The 12,016-nt window shown below is 45.0% G+C and overlaps 1 protein-coding gene across 1 annotated transcript in view; it reads left to right on the forward strand.

The window, feature by feature from the left end:
* singed (fascin domain-containing protein singed) overlaps positions 1-12,016 on the forward strand; it is a 13,480-nt gene continuing 1,464 nt past the window's right edge. The window contains exons 1-7 of the mRNA XM_046622261.2: positions 1-163; positions 4,509-4,795; positions 5,017-5,260; positions 6,040-6,173; positions 6,320-6,627; positions 6,713-6,873; positions 11,542-12,006. Coding sequence (XP_046478217.1) covers positions 4,733-4,795; positions 5,017-5,260; positions 6,040-6,173; positions 6,320-6,627; positions 6,713-6,873; positions 11,542-12,006 — 1,375 coding nt within the window. The 5' untranslated portion in view covers positions 1-163; positions 4,509-4,732. The remainder of the gene's footprint in view (positions 164-4,508; positions 4,796-5,016; positions 5,261-6,039; positions 6,174-6,319; positions 6,628-6,712; positions 6,874-11,541; positions 12,007-12,016) is intronic.

The following is a 12,016-nucleotide window of genomic DNA, read 5'->3' on the forward strand; positions in this document are numbered from 1 at the left end:
GCGTCAGACAGAGGCTCAGTCGCGAGTCGAGCGTCGCGTAGCGAGGTCCTTAGGCATTGGTATCGTACTTGCTTCGGTCACGAACGGTTGTCGATCACATACGTACACAGGGACGTGAATTTTGGCGACATCACGGAGGCGCTGGCTGAATCGTGATCGGCAGGTGAGTAAGCCACTCGTCATTCGATAACCGAATCCCATTGACACCTAACTGGCGCCGTAAGCTTTGCGAAGGACGGAAATTGTTTCGATAATAATAAATAATCATACCATTTAACAATGTACCGTATAAATTGTGCACATTGATCACGTGACTGCGGTAAGCGGCACTTCGTGCGTCTTCAATGATGGTGCTGCGCGTGTTTCACGGGTTATAATTGTAATTACTGGAACGTAAACGTCGTAACGATTGCGTTATTGTAAATTGATTGTTTGCTCGGCCCCCGTGGTGGAACCGGTTGCCGGCACGGTACGTTGACTCTCGGTGTCTACGTACACCAGAGTAAACAATTATCGTGCGGTCGTTGCGTGAATTATTAATTATAGGCGACTATACCGATAGCGGAAATCTGTGGGAAATGACAGCAAACGTAGAGTGGAAAGTCAAGGGCGTGATACGCGTGAAAATTTAATACCTCACTTCATCCCACTCGGAACGCAACGTTTCTCGGGATGGTATTCCTGTGCGAGATCGAGGCTGATATTAGCGTGAATCAGTTGTAAAATTTTGCAAACAGTAGATGCAAATTAGTGAACGCCTGCTCTGCCTGCTCTTACGAACAACGGCGGGGGAGAAATTTGCATTGTACTGCAATGTGTCACGCTCTGCAACCCCTCCCAGAGAGTGGAATAGCTGTTGTAAGATATGACACAGAAGAAAATAAATTTAGGAGGTGACAGATCTTACACCTCATTTTCGTGTCGCTAGTTGAGCCTTTGTTTCGATCTTTTTGTCCCTATTCAACGGGTGCCGGCGGGGTCACGGTGAACTCACAATCGGAGATCGTTCGGCACGCGTACTTGGCGCTCTCCTCTCGTCTCCTCTGGGCCCGGGGAGTGTTTTTATGCCAAGAATCCACCCTTTGGTCCGCACGGACGGCTGCCGAGATGGGCGACGGCCGACGACGCTGACTCGCGTAGTTTTCAACGCGGGGCGGGTGAGTCACTCTCCCCTCGTTCGTCTGCCTGTTTCGGAGTGGCGCGTCGAACGTAACGTCACATTCCGGGGCGGCGGGGGACCAACCCCGAGCCGCGCCGGGAACCTACAGCACACCGGGTAGTAATGTAGAGGGTGTGAAAATGGAACGAAACGGCTGGAAATCCGAAAACGAGCGTCGAGCAGAGCCGACGAAGTACGCTGTAGAAACTCTGTTCGTTCTTTCATTATTATCACGACTTGGGTCGATGTTGTATATCGTTTGCGCCGATATGTTTCATTTTCAAACGTCTTACGTGTCGATCGTGATCCGATTAGGCATGTGGGAACTCGACGGGCGGCGGTCCTCCTGCGCGGCTGCTGCGAAACTTGTACCTACTTGACTCCTGCAATAGCGATTAGTGATTACGGTGCTCTCGGCTCTCATTTATATCAGACACGCCTCTTTGCTCCGCTTTCGTGGGTATTTTTTATATTACACTCTGGGAAATTGCACAGCCGCGAATCGACTTCCCAAATTCCCTGTAACAGGGCGGAGCGAGAAAAAAATCTCATTTTCAGACCCATTTGTCAGGCTGAATAGTTGTAGTTCGAAATTCTGAAAATCCGCTCGAAAGAATTCTTTCACACGACCACGTCTTCAACGTTCTGGACGACCTGCATTATATTTGAACGATCTTCGACGATTACAGGTCTCGTAATACTAAATGCAACTTTTGAGTAATCTATGCTTGTACGACTCTGTTATACGGTGATTGAGACTTCGTATGCAACCCTGAGTGTCTGAATTAGAATTGAAATTCAACGATCGTCTAACTGCAAGAACCTGAAGACGCAATCCCGTAAAAAAGTTCTTTCGCGTGGGTTTTCCGAGTGACACTTCTCGTAATCCGCGCGTAAAAGCCGGCAAGAAGATGATGAAGAAGATGAAATTCTTCCACTACGCCCGCGCCCTAGTCTACAATCACTCCGGTATGGTGATATATTTTTGTTTTTTCGCGATCACTTGGATACAAATTATACGTACAACAATATACCGTGTCCATCGACATTCGGCTAATTGTAAGCCTGATCGACGGTCAGCGGAAGGCGAGGGTACTTCAGACTGCAACGTTTCAAAGTTCTTTATATCTACTTATTGTACTTGTGAGGCAGTTTAACACACTGTACCCGGTGTAATCGTCACGGTGAGTATACCTACCGTACCCGGTTTCGAGTTTCGGTTCTCACGAGCAATGAACTTCCGCCGCAATCTCACAAGACAAAGAGAAGAAAGGAACGGAATAGAAGTCGGATCTTTTTCGGTATAAAATCGAAAACCTTGACCTCGGCCTGGCCAAAGCGCTGCAGCAGCACCGCCACCACTACCACCGCACTGTAAATGTGTGGCGCGTGCGCCTTCAAAGGCCGTCCGTGTTGGGTCGCAACTCGTACACGCGCTACTAGCATCGAACGTATACACATTTTCACGTATACTTTACGCTACATGCACACGATGTTACTGGCTCACATTTTCTATATTTAGCGAGGCTCGCATCTACCGTTTCTAAATATGGCCTACACCGAATCCGAAGAAGACCAAACGCAGTGCTTGATCGCTAGATCCTGCCGTAGCGTCATCTTATCGATTATGGAGAATATGTTGATGATGAAGATATAACGCTCATACACATAGGGGCGGAATACTTCCATGCCTCGAGATCGTATTTTGCTTTCTCTGTGAGACATATCTTATTGAACAAAAACAAGCGTACACGAATGAGAACGATAAACGCTGAAGCGTCGTGCAGAGCATCGGACAATCGAGTCCCCGGGTTTTCTGCTGCAAGTTTTTGCACGTCCGTGAAACTATCTCTTGCGTTGCATGATTATTGGCGACGTTCTCACTCTTCCGCTTTTCCCACCGCGAGAATCCACGTCCGCGGGGGATCAATAAACGAGTCACGAACTGTGCGAATTCAGCTTATATCTGTCCCTGCCTTTGGCCCGGAACTCGTCCTTCGTCGACGCTGCTTCCTTCCGCCCGTTCGTCCGCCCTTGACCCGCGTCGATATGGGAATTCCGCAACGTCATTTCAGCTTCCACCCGTGTAAACGTATCACGATGAGATATGGGAAATATAAAAGTACATGGAAATTTGAAGACAAAAAAAGAGCGAAATAAAACCAAGGAGAGTATGGTGCACGATGGGAAACATGATTACGTAGAACTTATAGATGCTTCTTTTCCGTGTATAATACGTATCGTAAGTTTGATACCGATGCGCGATCACCTCATGTAGCGGTATTCCAAGCGATTTATGACTAGGCTTCAACGGTCAAGCGGATTAGAATTACAACGTCTTGGTATTTCCTGTCATAGGCTAATAAAAATTTACGATATTCACGCACGCGCACATTTAAATGCAGAAATCCTACGTATATTGAATGAATTTTAATTTGGTTCGTTTTACGGAGCTGCTCGCCGCTTAATACTGACAATCAGAACACTCGTTCGTGTATGCATGTACGTACCTGCATTATCACCGTCGAGTATTTCAAAAACTAAAAAAGATAATGCTGATATACGTTGACTATTAAATTTGTCGATTGGACCTCCTCCAGGATTTCGCGAGTATAAACTTTGGTTTCAGGCAAGGAACACGCACTTTGGACATATGCCGCTGATAGCGTGATCGAAAGCAAATTCAAAGACGTAATAGCAAATACTTGAAATTATTTCTCTACTTTTGTAATTTTCTCCAGAGTAATGTTGGGTGAACCGTTGGTGGTAATTGTTTTCGCCATCGACACGCGACTTTCGTTCTTGACATATTCACCTGGGCTTGTTGAAACCGACCACCCTGTATACCCAGTTGTACTACGAATATGCGGGGGGACATTTTGTACGAAGAACCACTTCGTCGCTGTCCGACGCAGCCGGCTCGCCCGCCAGCCGACAATCCCGGCCTTGTCCTTGAAATCAATAACCCGGGAAAATGTTCGAACCGCACCACACCCACCTCGCAACCCCGAATTGCGTAAAATTCTTCAACCTCTGTTGCAGTATCTACCTATAAATATATTGACAATAAATTTCTATAATTATACCTCGAATCGCAAGTTTTCGTGAAAATTGGAATAATTTTCCAATATCAAACATTGCTGGCATAAAATTGTTTACTCCGCGTTACTATACAGAGATTCTTGCAGCATCCTATTCATAAGTCTGACCACGAATGCATTCTTGGATTGAGACTTGCAACTTTCGAAATTTCGGTACCGTGATTGAAAAATATATTTAAGCCTATGAAAAACTGCACGATCGATTAATATCCGTACCGATACAATGTTTCTCGCATCCCTGTTCGCAGACATTTACTCGGAATATACAAGTGCGAGCGAGTATACGCTGCCAAATTCACCAAAACGAAGAGCCGGCAGTAACCAGCGCGACTACACCCTCCGACGACAACCGACGAAATCGGAGAGCAATCGGCGATACCTAACTGAGATATCTCCGTATCAACTTTGAGCCTCCGTCGGATCAGGGAAACGGAAACCTCGACTGCGACGATCCGTTAGACTTCTCTGCACCATGCAAACGAACGGCTCGGAAAACGGGAGCTCCGATAACGGTGTCGACCGGACTGGCTGGACGGTTAGTTTCCAGTCTTCGTTCTTCATATTTTTTTCTACCTTCTCGTTGAAACTTATGGTGAAAAATCAGGAAATAATTCCGAAAGATTTTAAACAACGGCTTCGGAGAATAGCTATTTTATGTACCTGGATTCGTTTCTTCCTGAATTAATTTTCTCGCCTTTCCGTATTATCTGCCGTACCAAAATGTATGTATAAATTGTTGCTGAAACTTGACTACAGGTGGGTTTGATAAACGGACAGTTCAAGTACCTGACGGCGGAGACGTTCGGTTTTAAGATAAACGCGAACGGTGCAAGTTTGAAGAAGAAGCAGCTGTGGACGTTGGAGGGAAGCGAGCAACAAGTATTCCTGCGGTCTCATCTCGACCGTTACTTGGCCGTCGATCAGTTCGGCAACGTCACTTGCGAGGCCGAGGACACCGCCGATCCTGGATGTGCCTTTCAAATCCAGGTCGCGTCTGACGGTACGCCGCAACTGCAATTTTATTTGACTCCGTTCTATGTGCATTCTACAGATTAGTTTCAGATGACGCGCATCAATATCGATTGCTGCTGGGTCGTTTTATCCTTATACGACCGTATACAAGGGACGTTTATAGCGTCGCGATTATCGCATACGAATCGGTATCGCGGTCGGTTAAGAGAGACCGAACGGTCGTCGGTGAATTGAGAAAAAAAAAATTACATATATGAAAAAGGATGTTGAGTCTATTGTGGAATTACAGGCATCATGCTCAAGTCAAGTATTGGCCGTGGCCCGTCCGTCTACAGTATTCTCCTGCTGGTAGGTGTGAAAAGAGAGAAACACCTGGCAAATATTCTGCACCAGCGTTGAAACGTTGTATACCCGTGCTGCGGCTATAGCCGTTCAGCGCTGAGAATAAAACTAACGAGCCGTGCATCTCGAAATTCGTCGGCAAAGTCGACGAGCAATCCTCTGCGTATAACGGCAGTGTGACTCGTATTTACAACTGTATGTATTATCGCACGTTTGCAAATCAGCAAAAAAAAAGTAAATGCAATTGATCTATACGGTGCGTTCGTTGTCAGTCTCGTGTAACAATTCTAATTTATTGGAAATCGCGGTGTGAAAGTGAACAGACGCTTCACTACACTATATTCCGACTTGGCTCGCCGTCCAAGCATATTACACAGTATTCTAAACAATACGCGAGAAGCGGACGCTCGCGTCCAAGTTCCCGATCCTGCATATGGTTGATTCGATGAATTTTCCTCGGTCCAGGAAGCGGCAGATGGGCTCTTAGGAACATTCAGAGGGGCTACTTCCTCGGTTCGAGTCAGGATGAGCTGAAATGCACGGCCAAGGTTCCCGGCAACGCCGAATACTGGCTCGTTCACCTTGCCGCGCGACCTCAGGTAAAGAACTTGTAGCTACGGCGTTCCGGCCGAATTTCACCCGACGACATACACAACCTCTCGACGAAATGCTCTACGCCCATATCACACCCGTACCGGACATTTATCCTCGTTGCGCATGAATAATCATGATCGCTGCGCCGCAGGTGAACTTGAGATCAGCGGGCCGTAAGCGTTTCGCTCACCTGAGCGCGGCTCAGGACGAGATCCACGTCGATGCCCCGGTGCCGTGGGGCGAGGATACCTTATTCACCCTGGAATTCAGACCGTCCGCAATGCCTGACGCAGGTACGACGGATGGAAACTCGACCCGAAGCGAGGCCGGTATCGGTGGACACTACGCTCTTCATACCTGCAACAACAAGTACTTGGCTCGCGACGGAAAGCTGCTCGACTACTGCACTCGCGACTGTTTGTATGCCGCTGAATTCCACGCGGGGATGCTCGCCCTCAGGTGGATAAAAGATCGAAGCAACCCGTTATTGTAGATGAATTATTTTAAGCTTGTGAATTTCATTTTTCTCTTTATGCCATTGTAGAGACGTGAGCGGCGCCTACTTGGCCCCGATCGGCAGCAAGGCGGTACTCAAGTCCAGATCCAACACCGTTACGCGCGACGAACTCTTCTCGCTTGAGGATTCGCTGCCGCAGGCTTCTTTCGTCGCTGCGTTAAATCACCGCTACGTATCCGTTAAGCAGGGTGAGTTTTTCCAAAATCTGGCTATTTATTCATCTCGTTTATATCGGAAATATTTCTACGCTTCGAAAATTGACAATGTATCATTCGCTTTGAATCGAGGTCTTTCTTATACTATACACGTGAGGGTCTTTTTTCTTTCATTTACTTTTTCGCTCGCTTTTATAAATTTAACAATGGTTACCAATGAATATATTGTAATGAGAGAAACAATTTTCAAGATACCTTCGGGTGAAAACAGACAAGTGAAAAAAAACGTAAACGAACGAGGATCAGAATAAAGTCCTCTGGTAGAAAAAACACTAGTCATTTTCATCTTCCGTGATGTCTCCCTTCCGGCGGCTATCTCTTATCGTTGAACGATACTGTATGTCGGCCGAAACCCATAAGTAACCGACAGGCTACATTTATATTTCCGCCCCATTGTCCATCCTGTTTGTTCCACGATGGAGTTCAAATTGTCTTGTTTGACTTAGTAGTATAATGGCTTCCCAAGTACTGACGAAAAGAAAAACATTGATGGAAACAAGACGGCCAAGAACATTTAATCCGAGTTGAAATGATGAAAATTGAAACGAAATCGAGGAAACTCGAAAGAAAGATGGAGACTGACGATGATAACGACTACCATGATAGTGACGAATGTATAGTTTTACATAAGTTTTCAATAGCGAAGAAAAATCCTACTTGCAAGAAATGACTTTCAATATGACAATTTCGCCGAGACAGAAAAATCGGGACACAAATCCGCCAGCGATCGTGAAAATTGTTTCTTTCACAGTTGATCCTGTTTCATTCGTGCGACGCTAGCATGAAACTCGTTTAAATTACAACTTATTGCAGAGTGCAGTCAAGTAGAGTTCCGAGAAATGTGCGCACAGTGCACATTTATTGTGTGCCCCATTTATTGTCCACCGCGTTCCTTGATTATACATATAATCTTCATAAGTACAGATAAACGCCGTAACTATACGTAATACATGTCTACATACGTATACGTATACGTATAGGTTCGTTGCTGTGTGAGGTGTCTACGAAGAACTGCACTGGTTCGTTGCAACTGCAAAGTATCGTTGCATCGTTATACGTTATTTCTGCGCATACACACGCAGAGAAACTATAAGATGAAGGGAATAGACGACCGCATAAATATACCTCGGTCTATTGTTGATTAGCGCGTACTAGACGGCTTATATACCCGATATATACAAGGGTGAATAGGTATACGAGTATGCCCAACTGTAATCTGCCGCCTAGCTCCTTCTAATGCGACGTCATACAGAGAGTCCGCCGAAGGACGGGTACCAAATTCGGTGATTTTCGAATCCGATCATAGACGGGGTGAATTATGCGCTAGACCTAATTGACGTAGTGTACCTTTTTCTACGAAACAATTAGAGTTTTACAATTTTATTGCACGGGTTTTAAACAGAAATTTGTTTCTCCCGCGGTCCGCCTCGCATCGCAATTTCTCATACTTGCGATTTGTAGGGATAAAGAATAAAATAACAAACAATAAATTACGTTATCAAGTAGCTTATATATGCTGGTGATAAATTTGACGCAACAATTGATACGTGAATCTCGCGGTGCAGTAAATCCTTACGGGTCGACTTGTGTAATCCCGGAGAGTTGAACGATTGCACAATATTCACATTTTTTTTTTTATTTTGTTCTCCTTATCTAGATAAGAAATGATGCGTGATATCCGAGCAACGTCGTTGCCTCTCTGCATCACGTGATTACATCCGTGTTCCGATCGAAGCTAATCGTTATTGCATATAATATCGAAGCTCACGTCTCTCGTACGCGAGTGTCCAGACCGTGTATCACCGGAGTCGCGGCTGCATTCTTTTATCAACATTACTGTCACTTTGCGTGAATAATTCTTCGCATTGCATTAATTTGCTGCAAAATAATCAATCAATCAATCAATCAACTATAATTTTCAAACCCGCCGAAGTTCGTACACAATAGTTACTTACGTTATATACGTGTAGGGATGGATACGTGGAGATACAGCGTGTATTTATTTATAACCCAGAGCGGACAGAGGCCGGAAGTTGATGTATGAAAAATTCATGACTCCGCGGTGTTCATCCCACGTCCCTACGCCGCCAGGATACTAATTAATTGCGCGCTCATCCTGCCGTGGCCCAACACAGATTCAAAACTTTTATCGCAGCCGAGTATCAGGCGCATTTAATTAGGTATATTTTGGATAAAACATTGAATGTGATCTAATTTACCATTATTAAGAACAATCGCGGAAAGAAGAATAGTCATAATTTAACAATGTCTTTATATGATATTATTGATATATCATTATGTATGAAGGAAATGAATTAATCCACAGCCTAACGAAGGGAATTTGAATCAACGATTTGAGTGTTTCTCTATGTCTATTAAAACGGATTCCGCGTTTCTTTGCAATCTTCGTCATGCCTAGGTCTTGAGAAGTCCCGTTATAATTGATTCGTTATTCATTACAGAGCTCGTGAGATGATCGGCATCGCGGCATGCCGCGAATTTGGTTTTACGTCGTTAACGCCACGATTTTTAAAGTATAATATAAAATACTTATAGTAACATGACGTGCGAGAGAACGTGACGATCGTTAATACACCCACATACAACGTTAATTTTCAAATTTTCAACGGCGTTTTCACAAAAAAATGTCTCCTAATCAAATTGCGAAACATTATTCTAAAAATGGTATTTCACACTCGTTCCTCATCATTTATCTGTATACTATACGCAATGCCCAATATCGTAAAATATGGCTTAATTTCTTTCATGCATGATAAGCCATTGAAATCAATTTAAGATCTTATTCAGGATGCGTACGAGATATCCCTGCATTCATTTTCAAAACTTTCCGTTGCCCATTATGCGATTACACTTGGAAACGCAACAAAAGTAAGCGAACTAAAACAGTCGATGAGAAACGCTATTTTCTTCAAAAACGAACATTCCCGGTCGCAGCGTGAGCGGAGGCTAAGAATGAATTGTTTAGGGTGTCGAGTTCCATTGACGTTGGAGCACGATCTCGACCGCGCGACAACCTTAGCCGATATCCCGTTTTACAGTGAAAAGCTTCGTTATAGGCGGTCTCTAGTCTCCTCGTTACCTCGCACCTTATACATCCTGTGTATATGTATATACTATATACGGATACGTATAGCTCGGCATAAAAACACGGCAAGGCATTACGATGCAGTACTCTGTACCTACAAGAAGGTACGCTGCAAGTTGTAGCCGGCACGGACGCTCGCTGGACAAGGTCTGAATTCTTCACGTCGGACGGTACTCGGGTTCGGTTGAAACCGGTTGAAATATGTAATAATGTGTACATGTGTGTGTGAGCTCGCGCCGTTCTAGGACAGGACATGGAATGTCTTTACCTTTTCATTCTTATTCTCATTCGTATTCTCATTCTGTGAGGATTTTCCTCACCTCTCGCTCTGCACGTAGCCGCAACTTCAATCAAACTTGACCACTTTCAACCATTCTTCACTAATTTCGATTGATTATTTCAGAAATGATCAACGCAGTTTTAATTCATCACGTTGAGAACCTGCTATTTCTATTTCTCCAATAATTTTTACCAATATTACAGCTTCAATTACAGCAATTCTGTACAGTCCCGGGGAGTCCTTTATAGTAATTTCAAATGCACTTACATGTAATATTACAATTCGTCGTGAAAATTGAATAACGAATACTGCCAGTTTGGAAAAGAGGAAAAGGCACCGATTTTTGTGTCATAATTGTACGAAATGCAGATTACGCAATTAGTCTTGCGAGATTATAACAGCGATGCGTGCCGGCTGTTCCGGAAATCACGGCCGGTTCCACTTCCGGTGCCGTTTCCTTTCTCTTGTGGTTTCTTCTTGGCCGCGTAATCTGTACATGGGTATGCGGGATATCGTACCGGCGTCACGCAAACTGTAATGAAGTACTGTATGTACGAGCTACGCTTGGGTATTAATTACTCTATGAGAATCTGGAAACCTGCATGAAATTCAATTTTTACGCGTCTCGCCCTCCTCGCCAGTTTGGTTTGAGGCGGACTATTATTGAATCTTGCATGCTTGGATAAATTTTTCAAATAGCTTCTCCAGAGATTATTCGATCCTCAGGCTGTTCAATCGTCGCAAACTGTTTCCATTTCCGTTCCAATTCGCAAGATTGGTCATCGTGTCGATTTGTCGTGTTCTCTCTCAATTTCCATCGATTCAAAACAGAATCAAGGTTTGCAGCTAGATTCTGCATAAAATGTTCAGATACTTCTGCTTCTGACACCGAGTCTGTCTCATTCGATTTTTCGTATTCGAATCCGCAAAGCATTCGCGTGACCAAAGGTCCCTTGAATCGGATTCAGAGATAGCGTGAGTAAATATCTGCATCGATCGTAGTATTTCGGTAATTCCGTTGCCGGTGGGTCTGCGATGTGTGTAATAAAAGGTACAGAGTTACAACCCTAGATCATCCCGCAACAGCTGACGATGAATTCAGTTGGAAAATACTTATAGGTCAATGATAGTTGCGATTGTTTGATAACGACACCTATATTTCATTGTTAAATATATAATATACAATATACCGCTTGCAGATTGCAATATTAATTTAATGTAATATTATTACACTGTGGAACTTGACTTCTCACAGGGGTAGACGTGACGGCAAATCAGGACGAAATATCGGGCCACGAGACGTTCCAGCTGGAGTTCGACCGAGCGACGAAGAGATGGTACCTTAGAACGATGCAGGACCGTTACTGGACCCTGGAAGCCGGCGGCGGTATCCAGGCCTCGGACCACAAGCGGTCGTCGAACGCCCTGTTCGACCTGGTGTGGCAGGAGGCCGACGGCACCGTCGCCCTCCGAGCGAACAACGGAAAGTTCCTCGCCACAAAGCGGTCCGGACACTTGTACGCCAATGCCGACGCCGCCGGGGACTCGGAGGCGAGCAAGTTCTACTTTTACCTGATGAACAGGCCCGTTCTAGTCCTGCGATGCGAGCAGGGCTTCGTCGGCCTCAAGAGTAACGCCAGTCCCAAACTCGAGTGCAACAAGGCCTCCTACGAGACGATTCGCGTCGAACGGTGCGACCGCGGCATCGTCCGATTCAAAGGTTTCGGGAA

The sequence above is a fragment of the Neodiprion pinetum genome, chromosome 4 (assembly GCF_021155775.2).
Source record: "Neodiprion pinetum isolate iyNeoPine1 chromosome 4, iyNeoPine1.2, whole genome shotgun sequence".
Lineage (NCBI taxonomy): Eukaryota > Metazoa > Arthropoda > Insecta > Hymenoptera > Diprionidae > Neodiprion > Neodiprion pinetum.